Source organism: Ambystoma mexicanum, chromosome 3q (assembly GCF_040938575.1).
Source record: "Ambystoma mexicanum isolate Mex_15411 chromosome 3q, UKY_AmexF1_1, whole genome shotgun sequence".
In the NCBI taxonomy this organism is placed as follows: domain Eukaryota; kingdom Metazoa; phylum Chordata; class Amphibia; order Caudata; family Ambystomatidae; genus Ambystoma; species Ambystoma mexicanum.
In genome coordinates this window covers 1167195560-1167216386 of record NC_090926.1, presented here as the reverse complement: position 1 = coordinate 1167216386, position 20827 = coordinate 1167195560, and the positions used below count along the sequence as shown (strand labels likewise).

The window sequence follows — 20827 nt, the reverse complement described above, 5'->3', positions numbered from 1 at the left end:
AAAAAAAAAAACTCACTAGCCAATACACTACCTTCACAATTGACAACATACAGATCCCTCTTCCCCTTTGGCCAAAACCTTAGGATTCTACCTTGATGACACCCTCTCCATGTCACATGAAGTCAGCACTATCGCCTCCTCAGCAGCTTACTATATCAAGCTGATTAACGCAGCCAAACAATTTTTACCCACTGAGAACTGTATCTCCATTGCTAGAGCTATAATAGACTCAAGACTGGATTACTGCAACGTCCTCTTTGCTGCACTTCCTCAAAAAACCCACTGAAACTCCAAATGATCCAAAACACTTCGAGCTTCCCTCAACATTCCCAAAAAAGAACGCATCTCTGCAGTCAGACGCGAACCCCACTGGCTCCCCATCAAAGAACCCATCCTATTTAAGACTCTCGCCATCACTTACAAGTGTATCTCTCACATATCCTACCCTTAACTATCTACGAAACTAGTCAGAGCGGGCTCTTCCAGACCATCAGAACACCATATGCCCACCGTTTCTCAATCCCCAGAGTCAAACGTGCCAAGCTGGTGGAGCCAGCTTCCCCATCATTGCTGACAGACAATGGAATTCCCTTCCACTTACCCTTAGAAATGCACCACCACACCTGCATTCCGTAGAGCAATCAAAACCCGGCTGTTTTACTAACCGCTGCACACCCGCTACTTGCTTTGTTTGTTTGTACTCCTGTTCCCTGTAACAAAATAAACCGTGTACACTTGATATATCATGTCCAATGCCACTGTAACTAATTCACCTGTAATATCTTTGATATATGTTGTATGTACCACTGTAACTAAGGAGCTTACCTACCTCAGCAGTATAAATAGCTCGGTTGGCTACAGTGCCGTTTTTCCAAAAGCTTTTGCTTCAAGTACTAACAGCACGCTTAGTTTTTCTGTCGAAAAATGTCTTAATCTTCAACCACTTAGACCACCAAAGTCGGGATTTAAGAAATGTTACGACTGTGGGTCGAAGATGTCAGTAACCGATCCTCACCGTGTCTGCCTGTGGTGTCTGGGCTCCGGGCACCGTACAGATGACTGCGGATCCTGTCAGTCCATGACAGAAAAAGCTCGCCGGGAATGCAGAGATAAACTGGCGGTGGGGAGGGAGGCTTCGAAGTCTACTTCGAAGAAGGAAAAGTAGTGTGGGGAGTCTAGAGACTCAACTCTGCATAAACGATCGAAGAGGTCCTGGTCGAGGAGTCGATCGAGGCAGTCTTCTTGTTCTTCGAAGAAGAGACGACCTAGGTCTCCCTCTTCATCGGATTCCTCTACTGAGGTAATCAGGTGCCCGACTAGGTCAGATTCCCCACGTAAATGAGATGCCTTTAGAGTGGAAATGATGCAGATTTTTGAGAACGTGGCCTCGACCCCCTCAAAAGAATCACGCAAGAGACATGCCCCGGTCACTCCTTTAGACGACTCGGGGAAGTCGAAGGCTACTTCGTCAAAGCCGAGTAGTAAACCCGCTGTTCGTCGAGATACTCGACCCGACGAAAAAGCATCGAAGGTATCGACTCGAGAACCAAGTACATCTCTGATACCATCAAAAAAGCTTAAATCGTCGAGGCCTTCAACAATTTTGTCGACACGATTGGCGCCGGCCACTTTGCCAAAATCGAGGGCGATTCCTAGTAAATCAACCCCTTTTTCGAAGCAGTTTTCGACACTGTCGACGGAATCTTCGATCTCATCGTAGCCCATACCGGTTCAGGAAAACACTTTTAGGCCTGTACCGAAAAAATACTTTTTCAGGAGGAGGAAATTGCTTCTGATGAGGAGACTTCTCCATTTCGGGTGCAATTTGACACTAAAAATGTACCTGAAGAGCTTATTGAACCAGAGTCAAGGATAAGACTCCCTCCAGTCTGCTAGTGGTCTTGACACTTCGCCAGAGCTTGTGTTTGGCAGGCCTGACCACTCCTAGCATGCCGATTCAAGTTACAGAAATCTTTTGAACAGATTCACAGAGTTAATGGGGTGGGGCTTCCCCAGCAATGAGCAGGATGACATGACGGACATCCTGGACTAGGGACCTCAGTAGGACCCAATCTTGCCGCTCTATAAGGCTTTTTATAGGGAAGGTTGTGGCCAATTGAGAAGCTCCAGAATCTGGGCCTGCTGTGAACAGGAACTTCTCTAAGAGGTATTGGCCCTCTAGCAGCGATCCAGACTATTTCACCAAACATCCTACGCCTGGGGGTTTAGTAGTTCAGGCTGCTACTTCAACCAAACAATCTGCCTATCCCTCTATCCCCCCGGATAGAGACGACAAGGTTGATGCATGGGCTCGCAAGGTCTTCACAACAGGTAGCATTTCCTTGCAGTCTACTAACATTACCTGTACCTTGGCTAGATTTTTTTTATACCCTATGGGACTGTGTTGCCATGGCGGCTGATCACATCCAGAAGACGAGGAAAGAGACGGCTTCCTGAATATAGTTAAGGATGGGAAGGAGGCGATGGGAGAGTGTCTCCAATTAGGATTGGATACTGCTGACCGCATCATCAGATCCATTGCTTCAAGCACCGTACTACTATGTGTGGTTGAGAAAGTTGGGGTTTGCACAGGACGTGCAGGCCAGACTGCTCAGCATGCCCTTTGACGGCTCAAGGTTGTTCGACAGCAAGGTGGACGAGAGTCTGGAGAAGCTGCAGACCTCCAAGACGGCAGCTAAGTCCTTTAGCGCCTCCTTTCATTTCTATTCCTCAGTTGGTAGAGGAAGAGGACAGGCCGGACAAAGGGGGCAAAGAAGATTCACTCGTGGTGGACGATGAAGAGGTGCTAAATCAGCACCAACATCGGCTTCTTTACCCTCAGCCGCTTCTGCAGCCACCTCTAAGCCACTGAGGACTTGACCCACAAGACCGAGCCTGGTTAGCTTGAAACAAACAGCTACCAGGAGCTACATTTGGCTCCTAGTTCCAACTGGTGCCTTCCAAACATGTAAATATGACATTAACTTTACGTGTTTGAGATTGTTAATAAAGAAGAATTCGAAACAAATCTAATATACATTTAAACACAATGGTTCATACATAATGGACAAAAAATTAAATTAGCATCTCTGGTTGCTCCTGGTACCATGTGGTATCTCCTGCCTCTCAGGGTGATGCCCGACACACAGGAGCTGTTTTTAGCTCCTGCTCATTGAATCTCAATTTCGAACCCTGAACTATGTTAGGATGGATGGGGATAATTCCTACAAGTCTTGTGGCAAATGGACCATAAACAGTAATGTATACCTTGGAAAGGTGGTATGGAATGGGTCACTTAAGGTGCCTTTAATGCCCAACTATGGGAATACTGCTCTTGCCTCGCTATTTTACTTAATTATACAGCCGCATAACTTTAGCATCCAAAACACTTGTTGGCTCAAACTTGCAGGCTGAAGAATCTAACTTCCAGACCGATGTCTCTTGTCAGAATGTACTCCTTTCCCATTGCCTTAGGTTACATGTCGGACTCGGATCTTTTCATCCTGTAGCCATGGGATCACACTCCTTAGTGAGAGGTAATACTTTTCACACAGGTCTACCACCAAGTACTTCTCCCTTGCCTGTTTTTATTTGTCTGGCTGTGATATTGTTAACCTTCAGACAGGGTTCACCCTCCTGGTCTAGAGTATCAGATTTTCAAGCCGTCTTCTGTCCTCTCGCACTCGCAGGAGGAGTGCGTGCATATGGCTTTTTGTATCGTCTTGTCTGTAGCATGGTCTGTACCACTTTCTGCAACAGTCTTAGATTTCTTTTTAATAGTCCTCTTGACATCACTGCTGAATAACACTTCTGATGGGTTATTCCCTGTTATCCCTGTATGCAATAGGTTACCCCCTTTCCTCTTTTCTTCTTAGATACCACATTTCTAATCAACTTCCCACTCAGTGGCTGATCACTAGTTGATTGATGCATGATGCCAAACAAGGACTCAAATGGTGGGCCACGATTTTGAAGTCAGCCAGAAGTCACTTTCTCACTTTACAGCTCTGCAATGCTAGCTCAGATCTCTGGTGTGGCTGCAGCGGTTTGCTGCTGGTTGGCTAAGCGTAGAGGAACTTTGTTTCCCTACTGCCAGTATGAAAGGTAATGTTCTTGAAACGGGCATCACACGGCTCTACAATAGGTTCTCTCCTTTTTGTCTCATTACGAAGGTCACGGGCGGCACAGCAAACCTTTAGATGTTGGACAGAGGGTTGGAAACTGGGCTCCCTTTTCCTGCATACTTAATATATATGGGGAACTGATCCATTATTACTTTAGGCCAGGGGTGGCTATCAAGATGTTTTGGACTACACTTCCCATCAGACTTAGCCAGCATAGTCAATGGTGAGGGATCATGGGAGTTGTCAAAAACATCTGGAGAGCCAGAGGTTGCAGACCCCTGCTGTAGGCCATGGGGAAAACAAAGGTCTAGAAGATGGTGCACCCTATCCAATTCTGGGGAATAGGTAGGCAGGATGACCGGGAACAGCAAAGAGAAACAATGGTACTAAGATCCATATTTGTTGTCAACACTACACAAGAGGAACTGGTAGAAATGAGCGTTGAAGGGGGATCTTTTGAATTCTGCATATGTTACTTTACTTTCAGATAGCTCTTATTGTAGTGGGTGGGCAACCTTGGTCGCCAGATCCCTCTGCTGCTCCAACAAGGGATCTCCAATATGGCTTTGTAACTTATGACCTTTTATCTCCAATACCTCTGGCTCAAAAGAATTTCAAAGTCTGTTTTATTTAGCTTCATGGTTGGAATGCACAGCTTCAGTATGGTTTACGCTTCAGTTTGTATTTTTTGGTCACTAGTATTGGGGTTGGATCCATATGCCCAGGATGAGGTGTCAAGGCGTCTCTATGGGCTACTTGTGTGTCTTTGCAGTTGCTCTTTGTTCATTTAGTAAATGACTCACCGGGTTTGCACAAGAATCATTAAAGGGACAGCTAAAACAGCAAGATATGACTACAATCCCCCTTAAGCAAGCCCAGCCCTGACAGGTTTGTTCTTCTCATTGCGGTTTCTGTCCTTCATGTTTGTCAGATGGCTTTTGTTCCATATTCTCCTATTTCTCTGTTTCAAAGCAAGCGGTTGGTATGCACTTATTTCTACTGACTATAGTAAGTAATGTTTGTCTTTTCCTTTATTGCATCGGGGCAGGCTATTGGAAGCCGATTCAAAGTCCTTGCGCTCCATGAATGGGTCACGGAGGAACAGTGGCTCCTCACTTGTTTCCAGCTCTTCAGCTTCATCCAACTTAAGTCATCTTGAGGAGGACACATGGATTCTTTGGGGGAGGATTGTCAATGAATGGGATGATTGGAGGAAGAGAAAAGAAAAGCTTCTGAAGGTAAGTGATGCACCTGCAGACATTGTATATATGGCACTCTGTGTTGCTATATAATAATTTACTCGTATCGGCACCAAGTACGAGTGCGATAACACCAAAACCTTTTATTTCTCCATGATAGGATTGATATATTCATAAGCTCTGAATATCTCTGCCAATGTGCTATATCTCTAAGAGGTCATTCTTTAAAAAACATCATGGTTAGCAATGCATTCCGGATTTGTAAAGGTTGAATTACTACAGATTTGAAATCTGCAGACAGTGCTACAGGAAAACATCAACCAATAATGAGAATAAGGGACAGGGTCATGAAACCAGTTTATACATAATATTTAAAAATAAGTAGACATTTCTGTGCAAAACCATCTACCTCTTGGGCAGGGCAGAGAGAGGGTGGAATGATGCATCTCCCAAAGGAATACAATGTTTGTTTCAAAGAAGACTTGCAGTGTGTAAAGGAGTGTGAAAGGCGATACATTCTCAAAAGATTTGCTTAGCATATTTATTCTCAAAAAGTGACCAGTTAGGCATGTAGGCTTTTAAAAATGCAACTGGTTTAGAACAAGGTTTAACCTTAATGCTCCTTTTGTAGAGTCCCTGTCCTGACACTGTGACATTGTATGGCTCTTAGACTGTCAGGGTAATTCATAGAATTTCACACAAAAGTGGACAGCGGCTGGCGCACAGTGTGCATGTGCGAATGTCTGCGCCAGCCGCGTGCGCTAAAATCGATTTCCGCGCACAGCGGATTCATGGATTTAAGCCTCCAAAAACAGCCGTGGCGCAGAGTGGCACAGCGACCCTGCAGCAGCACCAGTTATGACCCCAAGAACGCCCTTGCGCAAGGAAAAGCCATCAAAATTCCCAATTCAGCGCAAAGGGCTGCGCTAACCCTGGACCAGTATACAGGGCTGTCAAACAGCAAACGCCAAGCGGGGAACGTGTATTACTGGGGTGCACGGGAAGTTCCACACGCGATTTCAGCAGGGTATGTGTATTTCTGGGGTGTGCAGGAAGTTCCACACGCGATTTCAGCAGGGTACGTGTATTTCTGGGGTGCGCGGGCAGTTCCATACGCGATTTCAGCAGGGTACGTGTATTTCTGGGGTGCGGGGAAGTTTAACACGCGATTTCAGCAGGGTACATGTATTACTGGGGTGCGCGGGAAGTTCCACATGCAATTTCAGCAGGGTACGTGTATTTCTGGGGTGCGGGGAAGTTCCACATGCGATTTCAGCAGGGTATGTGTATTTCTGTGGTGCGGGGGAGTCCTACACGTGAATTGCCAGTGTGGATCCTCCCAGGTGTTCCCTCTACACCCTCCACGGCCCAGGCAGCCCACACCACAGGGGACTACCCTGCACTCCTGGTCATGTCCCACAGGCAGCCCATCCACCATGGGCATGCCCCCCCAGCCAAGCCACATGTCACCTTGCACTAGTGATCACCCAACGCAATACCCCCTTGCACCCCCATCCCCCAGTAGTGCAGGGCACCTGCCAGCAGGCCCCCACATATGTCCCCTTGCACCCCCACCCCTCAAGCAGTGCAGGGCACCTGCCAGCAGGCCCCCACTCATGTACCACTCATGCACTCATGTCCCCTTGCACCCCCACCCCCAAGCAGTGCAGGGCACCTGCCAGCAGGCCCCCACTCATGTCCCCCAGCACCCCCACCCCCCAGCAGTCAGGGGCACCTGCCAGCAGGCCCCCACTCATGTTCCACTCATGTCCCTCAGCACCCCCACCCCCAGCAGTCAGGAGCACCTGCCAGCAGGCCCCCACTCATGTCCCACTCATGTCCCCTTGCACCCCCACCCCCCAACACTGAGGGGCACCTGCCAGCAGGCCCCCACTCATGTCCCCTTGCACCCCCACCCCCAAGCAGTGCAGGGCACCTGCCAGCAGAGCCCCATTCATGCCCCACTCATGTCCTCTTGCACCCCCACCCCCCAACACTGAGGGGCACCTGCCAGCAGGCCCCCACTCATGTCCCCTTGCACCCACACCCCCCAGCAGTGCAGGGCACCTGCCAGCAGGCCCCCACTCATGTCCCCTTGCACCCCCACCCCCCAGCACTGAGGGGCACCTGCCAGCAGGCCCCCACTCATGTCCCCTTGCACCCCCAGCAGTGCAGGGCACCTGCCAGCAGGCCCCCACTCATGTCCCCTTGCACCCCCAGCAGTGCAGGGCACCTGCCAGCAGGCCCCCACTCATGTCCCCTTGCACCCCCACCCCCAGCAGAGCAGGGCACCTGCCAGCAGGCCCCCACTCATGTCCCCTTGCACCCCCACCCCCAAGCAGTACAGGGCACCTGCCAGCAGGCCCCCACTCATGTACCACTCATGTCCCCCTGCATCCCCACCCCCCAGCAGTGCGGGGCACCTGCCAGCAGGCCCCCACTCATGTCCTCCTGCCCCCAGGTCATGACGATCCTCAATCATGGCCCTTATGGCCAGCCTCCCCAGCCCAAAGACCCAACCAAGTATTGCATCCACCCACAAAGAAAAGGCAATTACATGATACAACCCCAATGGCAAGTATGTAAATGAACACATGTCCGTCTCACACACAAACAATTGTTGCAAGTGAATGTGAAAACCCATATCATGACATGCATGAAACCAATGAGATAATACCACACATCGAAGTCTGAAGAAAAAAATGTATTAAACACAACATGAATGTAATGAAAATAAAACAAACAACAATGGTAATAAAAAAAGAAAAGCGGCATGTCCCTGAAAAAATGAAAAACAAGAAATCATAATCCAAAGAAATCCAAAGGAAATGGTGTCCAAAGTCACAGTCCAACAAAGCAAATCCAAGGGAAAAAAGAAAAGTGAAAACCATTGCTCCATGGTGAAATAAAAAAAAGAGAATAATCCAATGGTGAACTATATACAGATGAACAATCCAGGGTCCATGAGCCCAACTGAAGAAATGAAACCTATCAAAAATACTACCTAATAAAAAAACTATATACAGAAACGTGGTACATTGTCCAAGCGCAACCAAAATAAAGAAACAAAAGGAAACCTAACACTATCTAACTATATACAATGGCGGCGGGCAAGTCCAGCGGCTCACTCTGTGGTGTCCCGGGCCAGGGCATCATCGAACTCCATGTCGATGTCCCGGAGGCGGGCCTCTGTCCTGGTGGCCCCGAGGTCTCGCAGGGAGGCACTCATGGCCTGTTCCAACTCCCTGCGAGTTGCCTCGAGGCACTCTGCCCGCCTCAACGCCCGACGCATCGAGTTCTCCGCCCTGACCATCGTGAGCCGTGCCTCTTCCGCCCGCCACCACTCCGCACCTATCTGCTGGCCCAACCGCAGTCACATGGAAGACACTCCCATTCCTGGGTTCTCCTGCCCTATGGCCGATGCCTGCCCCTCCGATGCCTGCCCCCCCGAGCCATCATTGCTCCCACCTACAGCCTGCTCCTGCTGCTGTCCATGTGCCCTGTTCGATGGTGCCTGCACATCCTCCATCTGCTGGTCTCCAGTTGTGGGTTCTCCACCAAGCTGGCTGTGTTGGTCAGGCCAGGTCCACAGGGGGGGCCCTGGTGGAAACTGGGCCGGAAGACGATGTGGAGAACGACCAGCGCCTAGCCTCCACAGAGGAGGAGAGGTCCGCCAGAGAGCGCGTCACATGTAGGAACCGACCGACCAGGGCCACTCCCAGCAGTGCCACGTCACAACGTTGCTCTTCGTGATGGCGTGCGTTCTCCGCCCAGGAACAACGCACGTCATCACAAATGTCACGCGTGTGCAACGCGACACCCACCAGGACGGATCCCATATGGTTGCGGGACCCCTCGCCCGCAGGTAGTGGAGAGGCAGGTGATATGGCACTCTCCCTTACCTGCGGACGGGCCTGGGACATGGCCTCCCTGCTGGTGCATGATGGTGCAGTCACAGGGTCAAGGACAGCGACATGCACAGGCCCCTCCGCGGTGACCTGTGCTGCCTCCTGACCCTGGTCCTCGACTGCACCACTTGCACCAGTGGTACTACCCCCACCAGGCCCCATGTGCGGCTCAGTAGCGGGGTCCTCCTCCTCTGTGGAGACCACCAACCTGGATGTCTTCACACCGTCTTCCGCCATTGGAAGCCCCTGTGGGGGCTCACCTGGCCCTTCCGCCACAGCCGTTGTGGCAGACGCGGCACCAGCCCCCTTGCTCCCGGATGATGGTAATTCCTGGGAGGGTGGCTGGGCCTTGCGTCGCCGCCCGGTGGTGGCATCCCCGCTGCTTGGCTCCACAGCGCCGTCTCCACCCTCTTCTTCACTTGACGCTGCGTAGAGGGAGACCTAGAACACAAGCATCAGGGTACAGCACAAAATACCCTAGACAGGAAGCAATAACACATGAGTGGCACTGTCAAATGTCACTTGCATCCTGTCCTTCCACAACACATGGGGTCAATGCATGTAACACACATGCAGAAACACTCCCGGCGCCTGCAATCAACATCCAACACCCATGTCCAAGGGCCCCTGTAAACCAAGATGTTGCATTCAAAGTCACATGCATCCATGGCCTTTCAAAGTCTCTCTCTCTCTCTCTCTCTCTCTCTCTCTCTCTCACACACACACACACACACACACACACACACACACACACACACACACACACACACCCCCCCCCCCCCCAATGTCCAGGAACAGAGACTGACAGGCTTTCAGGTGTGCATTCTGCAGAGAGGTCCCCATGTTGCATTAAAACACATGCACCTACCGTGTGGTTCACATATAACTGGTCCCACATGCATGACCATGATGTCCCTGCACACACACATCCATACATGGCCTATGTCACACATACAGGCAAGTATCAGACTACCAGCACACTGCAACATGCCCTGTCTCACACAGCAATGCTTGGCCACTTACCGCTGAACTCCAGACGGGTCTGCCTCCGAAGGATCTGGGCGTGGAGCGCTGGGCCTACACGTTCCAGGACCCTCATCTGGATGTTGCTCAGGCTGACCCCGCCCCCCTCCGTGAGGTGCCAGGTCTTGTTGAGGGTCCTGGACCTGAAGTCCTCCCAGCGCTTCTTGACATGTTGGTAGTTGTGGGTTGCCACCCCCTCCGAGTTGATGGCAACCACTGCGTCATCCCAGATCCTCTCCCGTCCTTCCTTGTTGGTGCGTCTTGTTCCGAAGTGGGCATCATAATGCCCCAGGACATGCTCCACCAGGACACCAACTTCGTTGGCAGTGAATCTGGTGGCCCTCTGCCTCTCTGGCTGGGGGTTGCCAGTGGTGCCAGATAGAGATGTGCCCGACATGGCAACCCCAGAGGCAGGAGTGGGTGGGCAACTGAGTCCTGGGGCTGGGCTGTGGAGCGATGGAATCCCAGTCGGGAGTCTTCTGTTCCAGCAGGCGTGGACACAGCAACTGGACCCCTGCAGATGGCTGACGTGCAGGCACCAAATAGCAGGGCACGTGGGCAGCAGGCAGACAGGCAGCAGCAGATGGCTGGTGGGAGCGTGCTCGGGGCTCTTGGGGGCAGGAAAATGGCCGTCCGGGCAGGAGCGTGGTCTTCCGTTTCTGTACGCGTGGCCAGCTTGATACGGAGTGATTTGGCACGTGAAAATCTTGCACGTAGGCGTGTAATTCGAGGAAAAGCCCTTAGCGTGTAAGCTCGTCAGCACACGTACGCGATATCATTGGACCAAAGGCCTTTAGCGAGTAAGCGCGTCTGTGGCGTATTGTGCACAGGCGTTGCCCTTTCGCATGTAAAACTTGCCACGCACCCCTGAAATACACGTACTCCCTCGAACAGGGCCCTTTCCCGTGTAAAACTTCACGCTGTACCCCAGAACTACACGTACCCCGCTCGCTCGCACAGGTCCAATATTCCTGGGGTTTGCGTGAAGTTTCACACGCGATAGGCCCTGTGCGAGTGGGGTACGTGGGAAGTTTCACACGCGATAGGCCCTGTGCGAGTGGGGTACGTGTATTACTGGGGTTTGTGGGAAGTTTCACACGCGATTTAGCTGTCAGAGCGGGGTATGTGAATTTCGGGGGTGCGCGGGGCGTCCTACACGTGAATTGGCAGTGTGGGTCCTCCCAGGTGTTCCCTCTACACCCTCCACAGCCCCTGCAGGCAGACCACACCACAGGGGCCTACCCCGCACCCCTGGTCATGTCCCGCAGGCAGCCCATCCACCATGGGCATGCACCCCAGCCAAGTCACCTGTCCGCTTGCACCAATGATCACCAACTCATGACCCCTGCACCCCACCCCCCAGCAGTGTGGGGCACCTGCCAGCAGGCCCCCACTCATGTCCCATTGCACCCCCACCCCCCAGCAGTGCGGGACACCTGCCAGCAGGCCCCCACTCATGTCCCACTCATGTCCCCTTGCACACCCACCCCCCAGCAGTGCAGGGCACCTGCCAGCAGGCCCCCACTCATGTCCCCTTGCACCCCCACCCCCCAGCAGTGAGGGGCACCGGCCAGCAGGCCCCGACACATGTCCCCCAGCCAACACGTCATCACAATCTAGATCCCTGGCCCTTATGGCCAGCCTCCACAGGCCAAAGACCCACCAAGTATTGCATCCACCCACATAGAAATGCCAATTACATGATACAACCACAATGGCAAGTATGTAAATGAACACATGTCCGTCACACACACACAATGGGTGCAAGAGAATGTCAAAACCTGTCACGCTCACTTGATTCCCACGGAGGCGCAGGTCTGGCTTCGAGTGCTGATGCTTCTTCAATGGTGAAGCGCAGGACTCTGAAGATGGACAGGAAGGGCCCCTCTACTCTGTTTTTTCTGGCTCGCAGGAATATTCCCCTGTGCGTGAAAAGGGAGTATTACCTACTGACGGAATAATGCTCAAGCCTCCCACTCCCTTCCAACCCTCCACGATACCCTTCCACGATTCCCTGTGAAGTCTCACCTTAGGGTCTGGAAGGATGAGTTCTCCATCCTGCTTCTGATGCAGGGGCGCGTTGAAACCCAGTTACTTCACTGGATTGAGGTTTGATGGGAGTTCAAAATAAGCTTGACTATTCAGGTGAGGCGTTGTAAGAGTTCTGTTGCAAGTTCAAAAGTTCAAGCTTAATAATAATGTTCATTGTCTTATTGCAGCAAGCGCTAATGCTAATGTCTTTTTCCCCTTAGGGGCCCGGGTTCGGAATGCAGGAGATATGGCGCCGACCCGAAGTGAAACGTGCAGTTCCAGTAAATGACAGGTAAGTTCTGGATGAGCGTTCAGGTAATGTCTTTGCATTCGCTCATTCAATGTCCTTGTCTTTTTTCCCCATAGGGGCCGGGATCCGGAATGCCAGAAAGCGGCAGGACCCGAAATGAAATGGGAATGACACAACAGGTAAGTTTTAGAAGGAAACTGAGCCTTTCCTATTCCCTTCCTTCTCACCTTGTTTTTCTTGTCTTTTTCTCTCTAGGCTCAGGGAAGTGGGTGCGGATCTGGATGATCGCTGCTGAAGATGGAGGCGCCCAGGAAAGGTGAGTGAAATGCAGCGCTGCAGCGATCGAAGCGAAATGCTTGTAAAATGATGTCTTCGCTTTCAGGATCGTCGGTGTGATGTCTCCGTGATGCAGCTTTAGCAGGTAAGGTCTTCTTTCTCTCCAATTCTCTCTTATCTCCCTTTGCAGGCGACCCAGGATGCTGACAGGCGTGGCTGAAGTCCAGATGCAGGAGCTGACACGGTGAGCGTCCAGCTGCGAGGAGCAGAACAACGCGAAGCGCTGGTTGCTGATCGGGCGTGGTTTAAATAGCTTCGGAAGAAGTTCCAGGTATGTATCCTTCCACTGATCAGGTATGTATCCTTCCCTGACCACACCCAGGTGGAAAGTAGTCCCACAGGTAAAGTAGTTCCATTCAGGCCTCAAGAGGGCCTGGATGTAGCAGCATGGTCTGCATCAGGTAAGTGCACATTAAAACACTTGAACACATGTCTAGCTTTATGAGCCTGGCGCCTAAGGCGCCAGGACAGGGGTCCAACATGAGCCTGGCGCCTAAGGCGCCAGGACTGTGTCCAAAGGGCCCCAGCTTGGGCCCGCTGGCACTTTCCTGGGGGGAATGATGCCTGCCTCAGGGGTTGCTGGGTCGGACCTGGCTCCTTGGAGGTAGGCATCATGACAAAACCCATATCATGACATGCATGAAACCAATGAGATAATACCACAAATGGAAGTATAAAAAAATATGTATTAAAGATAACATGAACGTAAATCAAATTAAACACACAACAATGGGAATAACAAAATAAATGGTCCATGCCCGATAAATAATGAAAAACAAGAAAACATAAGCAAAAGAAATCCAAAAAGAAATGTTGTCCAAAGTCACAGTCCAGAAAAGCAAATCCAAGGGAAAATATAAAAAAGTAAAAACCATTGCTCCATGGTGAGCACAAACAAAATATTAAAAAAGATGAATCCAATGTAGAACTATGTACAGTTGAAGAATCCAGGGTCCATGAGCCCAACTTAAGAAATGAAACCTACCAAAAACTACTACCTAATAAAAAAAACTATATACAAAAATGTGGTGTATTGTCCAAGCGGTCCAAAATAAAGAAAAAACTAAAGGAAGCCTAATATTAACTAACTATTTACCAGGGCAGCGGGCAAGTCCAACGGCTCACTTGTTGATGTCCCGGGCCAGGGCATCATTGAACTCCTGGTCGATGTCCCGGAGGCGGTCCTCTTCCATGGCCCCGAGGGTTCGCAGGGACGATGACATCTGGATCTCCAGGTCCCTGCGAATGGCCTCGAGGCACTCGGCCCGCCTCAGGGCCCTACGCATGGAGTTCTCCACCCTGACAATCGTGAGCCGTGCCTCTTCCGCCCGCTGCCGCTCCGCATCTATTGCATGGCCCAACCGCTGCCACACGGAAGACACTTCCCGTCCAGGGTCCTCCTGCCCTCTGGCCGATGCCTGCCCCTCCGATGATGAAGGCCCCAAGCCATCATAGCTCCCACCTTGTTGCTGCTGCTGCTGTGCCGCTGCCTGTGCCCTGGCTCCTGCTGCCTGCACATCCTCCTCCAGCTGGGGTGCAGTTGTTGAGGTGGCCACCCCTGCTGGACGTCCGACTCCCGACTGTGGCAGGGATGTGTCCTCCACCAGCCTGGCCGAAGGGTCAGAGGCAGCTCCACAGGGCACCCAGGTGACACATGGGTGGGAAGATGGCACTGAGTACGACTGGCGCATAGGGGGTTCAGTTGAGGAGGGGGTCGGAACAAGGCCTAGCAAATGGAGGAATCCGGCCCTGGTGACCTGTCCCAGAAGGTCGACGTGGTCAACGAGCCATTCGAGACGAGATGCAGTCTCCCCATGAAAAGACTGCATTTCACCTCGCATGGCCCGTTGACGCAACGCCACACCACCCAGGACAGGCTAAACCCGGTCCCGGATAGCCAGGTCCGCAGGCAGAGGTAGGCCAGTTGTCGTAAGCTCATCCCCTGCCTGAAAACTGGTCTGGACGTAGGTATCCCTGCTGGTACAAGATGATGCAGTCACAGGATCGGGGACAGGATTACACACAGGCACCTCCGCGGCGGCCTGTGCTGCCTCCTGTCCCTGCCCCTGCACTGCACCACTAGCACCAGTGGAATCCCCACCTCAGACCCCGTCTCTGTCCCTTGCGCGGCCTCCTCCTCCACCAAACCCCCCACCAACCTGGATGACTCCGTGCCATCTTCCTCTGTCGGGCCCTGTGGGGTCTCAGCTGCCCCTTCTGCTGCCGAGCAGTCCAACTCCGACCTCCGCCTCTTGGACCTCCCCTCAGCAGCTGCGACCTGGGACGCGGCACCGGACTCCTCACTCCCCGACGAGATGACAACCTGGGAGGGGAGCCGGGCCTTGCGTCCCCGGCTGGTGGTGCGATCCCTGCCGCTGTGCTCCACAGCACCCTCTCCGCCCTCTTCATCAGTCGACGCTGCAGACAGGGAGAGATAGGACACAGGCATCAGGGCACTGTACGATGGACTCATACACACATGACAGTTGCACACGAGTGTCATTGTCAAATTTCAGACATGGCATCACAATCCCCAACACACATGTCATTTCAAATCACACACATGAGTTATTCCACAGCCATATCGCAACAGCCAGCACCATCCATACACATACAACAGCATGAGCAGGCAAAGGTGAGCCAGACATCACATGAGACACAGAGTGCACTAGACATGCACACACGCCACCACACTTAAATGCATGTGTACACCTCCACCAACTGTCGCAGTGAAGAGATCGGCATCCATGTCACAACCTTGACAACTGACATACACATGTCATTCAAACATGTGTGCTCACACATCTGCCTTTGGCCTGCATGCTTACCCACAAATACACCATCCATGTGTCTCACACATGAAAGGACTTGCATGTGTCAGCCTCACGGCCCTGTACATACACATCCATACATGGCCCTACAAAACCACATGTGTAACCTGCACACTACTGACACACCACCACACGCACAGCTTCCAATCAGTATGCATGTACACTTACCACTTGACTCCAGACGGGTCTGCCTTTCAAGGACCTGGAAGTGGAGCGCTGGGCATACGCGTTCCAGGACCCTCATTTGGTCTTCCGACAGGTGGCTCCGGCGCACCTTAGCATCCGCTGCCTTCAAGAGGCGCCGGGCCTTGTTGAGGGTCCTGTACCTGAAGTCCTCCCAGCGCTTCTTGACATGATGGAATTCGCGGACTGCCAACCCCTCCGCGTTGATGGCAGTCACAATGTCCGTCCAGATCCTGGTCCGTTCTTCCTTGTCGGCGTGCGACCTTCCGAACAGGGCATCATACTGCCCCAGGACTTGCTCCACCAGGACACCAACTTTGGTGGCAGTGAACCTGGTGGCCCTCTGCCTCTCTGGCTGGGGGTTGCCAGTGCCGCCAGATGGTGTAGTGCTGGACATGGCAACCCCAGAGGCAGGAGTGGGTGGGCAACTGGGTCCTGGGGCTGGGCTGTGGAGCGAAGGAATCCCAGTCGGGAGTCTTCGGTTCCAGCAGGGGTGGTCACAGCAACAGCTCCCCTGGCTGACGTGCAGGCAGCAAATGGCAGGGAATGTGGGCAGCAGGCAATGAGGCAGCAGCAGATGGCAGGTGGGAGCGTGCTGAGGGCTCTGGGGGCCAGTAATTTGGCCTTCTGGGCAGGAGCGTGGTCTTCCGTGTGTGAACACGTGGCCAGCTTGATACGGAGTGATTTGGCACGTGAAAATCTTGCACGTCAGCGTGTAATTCGAGGAAAGGCCCTTAGCGCGTAAGCGCACCTACGCGATTTCATTGGACCAAAGGCCCTTAGCGTGTAAGCGTGTCTTTGACGTGACGCATGCAGGTGTTTCCCTCATAGCACGTGATGACAGAGCACACGTGGAAAAGCTGCACGTCCGAGTGTCAGCGTGTGTAATTGGAGGAAAGGGCGCGTACATGCGTAAGTGACGTGTACGTGTGGGCCGGTTTAAAAGGTACGTGTAGGACGCCATTTCCTTGTACGTGCTTTTTGTGGAGAGCGAGTGGGTGGATTCTGTACTTCTTGTCTGTTCACACGCGATTACTTCACTGTGTTTCAAGTTCGTACTCCCTGTTACCTCTGACAGCTTTCACTTTTCTACTTTTTTTGGGCCCGGTTCCTCAAACAGTGTTCACTTCGTATTTTTCACGTTCTTTTTCCAGGTAGACGGCGAGTTCCGCACGTACTTAGCAACTGTGCTTGCCCCGTGTGTCGCGTACCCCTTCAGAGGTCATTGTAGGCTGCGTGTATCACGCGTACGCTTATTTGTGTTTCTGGGTGCCACAGCGTAGTGCCGGTTCATTTTTCCACGCACATGGTCTACGAGGGGTTGCGTGCACATTTATTTTTGTTTTTGGGCTGCCTGTGCGTTGCGTGACCCGTCATCTTCCCCCAGGGGTCACAGACAGCCTTGTTAGAGCACTAGGGTACGAATTCCATCTAGTACCCTACCCCAATTACCCAAGACAATAGTTTACTGCTCCTCCCATACGCACAACACCATCCGTGCCATGGTTGGGAGGCGACCAAGCGGTAAGGGAGGCAAAGGTGGCCAACCTTCAAAAGGTGGACGTGGTGGGCGCGGTAGGGGACGTGGCCAGGATTTGCAGAGTGCACTAGACCCCCTTGTGTGGAGGACCAATCGGGGACACCCATGCTCCACCCCCCATGGTTGAGGGAAACGTGGCTGAGACCATCCCAGCTCAGCCCCTGTTGGACCAGCCCATTGTGGCACCTGACCTGGCACAGGATGACTCCCTGGCTGATTTCCAGGTCAGCAAGTCTAGGCCACGTGTGGCGGTGCAAGTTGTCACCAAGGCATGTGGATCTGGGGCAGCTATGTCATCTGCTGCCCCAAGTAGGCAGGGTGGTGAGGCTGCAGGGGCAGCTGCAGCTCCATCCGCCCCAGCTCTGACTCCCCAGCCAGGACAGTGTCAGTCCTGGTCCATCATACTGATATTCCCCCTGCCAACATCACACTTCAGACAATGCCTGCACCAAGTCCTATGGTCAATGTGCATTCGCACACTCCAACAACCCAGTCCACCGGTGATTCTGCCCCTACTGACCAGAGCGGCGTTAGCCACTCTGGCTCCTCTCCACCTTCTAAAAAGAGGAAGAAGGGTGCTCTGGCACGACAGGCTGAGACCCCAGGCACGGCTACACACTCCGGCACGTCAAGGAAGCCTTACTTTAATGACGCGGAGCTTAATGCACTTTTGAGCTATGTGTTGCAACATAGCCACAAAATGGTGGTGACTGCAGGGTCCAAGACCACACCTGGTCAACGTAAGGCACACTGACCGACCATTCCCAACCACATAAGTGCCCTTGGATTTTTGAGGCGCTCAGCTGATGATTGCTACCAGCGGTGGAACGACCTGAAACGCAGAGCAAAGGACAAGCTGGCCTTAAGTCATGCCGCTACTCTGATGACTGGCGGCGGGTCTCCACAAGAGGATAACAAACTCACTGAACATGAGTCTGTTGCTGGGACCTTCGTCACAGAGGAACAGATCCGAGGTGTGGGAGAACTACCCGATTATGACACTTTGTTCGGTGAGTGCCCAATGCGTGTGTGTGTAATGCATGTGTATATTGTTTGGGTGACGGGTTCTGATTGAGTGCCAGGTGAGGGTGTGTGTGACTGAGTAGTATGGGTCACCCATGTGCTTCATCCAAAACATTCTGCAGCCTTGAATTTGGGTGTGACACTATCCCTTCTGCCCAGAGTAGTAATTTAGCGCAACATTACGGCAGTTGCCCTTGAGGTGGCATCATGCAACAACATTGTTTGTATTTTTCAGTGTTCTTTCAGGCTGATTGTTTCAATTCTCCCACTTTTGCAACACATTCCTCAACCCTATTGTGACATATGTGACATGCTTCTGTCAGTGAAGAACCCCACATAGGCCCACATGTTTCACCTTGGTAGTTGAAAGATTTGACCATTCAGGCTGAATGAGTATTGTCCTGATCACATGATGTTTTTGGGCCTGTTAGAATGTGGAACATGCTGGTAGTGTCCTGTCATGTTGAAGTGCACAACCATTGATGTGTACATGGCCCTGCAATCACTGTATTTTTGTACACTGGATGTGTTGCAGTGTGTGGCACATGGCTTATCTTTTCACACTATGTGGCATTTTTCATCTCTTCATGTCCATCTCACATGGATGGGTGACAGTACTCATTCACTGACATACGGATGTACTTGTGGAATATACTATGGCTATGGTACATGCCATCTCTGTGATGGCATGTCATTTATGTGTATAGGACATGCCACTCACAGGCCAATGTGTGATGGCAGTGCTACCCAGCATGCAGCAAATGTGTTGCTCTTCCATCTTGGTGTCATCAGTGTCAGACTTTTGCCTCCCCTTCCAACTCTGTGACAGTGCATGCATGGGAGGGTTATAGTCATGTGGGACATGTGTAAATCATGTACTGGTTATGTAGCTTGTCAGGCCTATTTGTGTGCTATGGTGCTAATGCCTGTTTCAATTATTTGTCTTTCATGTTTTTGCAGGGGATGACGCACTTGATGCTGGTGAGGTTGAGATGGTGCAGACCCAGGAGGAACCTGAGGCACAACCGGCCACCAGTGGGGGACGTGGTGTGGTGGTGGGTGAGAACCCACTCTTGCTGCAGACGATTCTGTCAAGGGGTGTCTCTGGGTGCACCTCCCCAGACCTCTATTCAGGTGTTGATTCGGATGGTGAGACCTATGTGGCGTCGCAGGTAAGTGTTTCTGGAAGGGGTTCTGTTCTGTCCAACCCACCTGCACCAGGGGTAGAACCCTATATGGGGATGTCAGTGTTGGTTCGTCCGCCTTTTGGCGGTTACGGGTGCAGGGTCAAACTCCACAACATCTGATCCTGTTCCTGGGCCAGCAGATCAGAGGGGGAATTCAGTCCTGCAGCCTCAGGCAGTGCCGGCACAGCAAGGCACAGATCGCCTTGCCCCAAACAGGTGTGGTGCCCGCCGACGCGGTGGACGTACGCCACCAGGTAATACCGCATGGGAACAATCCATTTACGATATGGCAGCCCAATAGGCAGCATCAGTTGAGATGATGGCTCAAGCAATGGAGAGGGTGGCCACTTCCATTGTCCCCCCTGAAAGGCAGATGGAGCTACTACAGCAGGCAACAGACTCCATTTGCCAATCACACAGGGAGGACATGTTGGCGTCCAACAGGGACAGACGGGCGGCACTGGAGACTCTACGCCAATCGATATCAATAGAGTACCAGGGTCACAGGGAAGCCCTGAGGGTAGAACACCATCACCTCAGGGAGACTTTTGTTGACCTTGAGACTTCCACTAACTTGAGGACAGAACAGCAACTGGAGCGGCTCACACCGCTCTCATCTGAGATGCAGGTAACTCGGGAGGAGATCCGGGCATCGCGTCAGGTGCTGCATGGGGATCTCCGCACTATAATTCTCCAGAACGAGACCTTCCACACCTGCATGCTTGCTGCCATGGAGGACCATACCAGGGCTTTGCGTGGGCTGCCTCCCATAGCACCACCACCTCCTGTGGCAGCAGCAGAGGGTAATGAGAGCGACAGCAGCAGTTCTCCCACATTGGCATAGCCGTGCAGGCCATGAGCCCATGGAGGTGTTTTTTTTTCCCAACATCCACACAGGTGGGTGTTGGTGCGCACCCTGTCCTCGGACCTCCTGGGTGGCCTCCCCCCACCCGGCCCCCACATGGCCATTTTTGATTTTTGCTTTTTTGATTTTTGATTATTTTTTAACAGTGTGTTGCCTTGTATGGCTCCCGTGGGCATCCACTGTGTTCCGGCTGGGCACATGCAGGCTTGTGCTGAGTTTGGGTTCGATGCTTGGGTTCATGAGACACACACCCCTCCTGCTTCCCGTTTCCATGGGCTTGCAAAGGGTGTGACCAAGTGACCGTGATGTACACAGTGATGTTGGGCT

General features: G+C 52.3%; 1 protein-coding gene across 3 annotated transcripts in view; it reads left to right on the top strand.

Annotated features, from left to right (window-relative positions):
• Positions 1-20827, top strand: part of EVI5L (ecotropic viral integration site 5 like) — a 1319565-nt gene that overhangs the window by 310713 nt on the left and 988025 nt on the right. For all 3 annotated transcript variants that reach the window (XM_069604001.1, XM_069604000.1, XM_069603999.1), the window contains one exon: positions 5173-5362. In XM_069604001.1, the coding sequence (XP_069460102.1) occupies positions 5173-5362 (190 nt within the window). The remainder of the gene's footprint in view (positions 1-5172; positions 5363-20827) is intronic.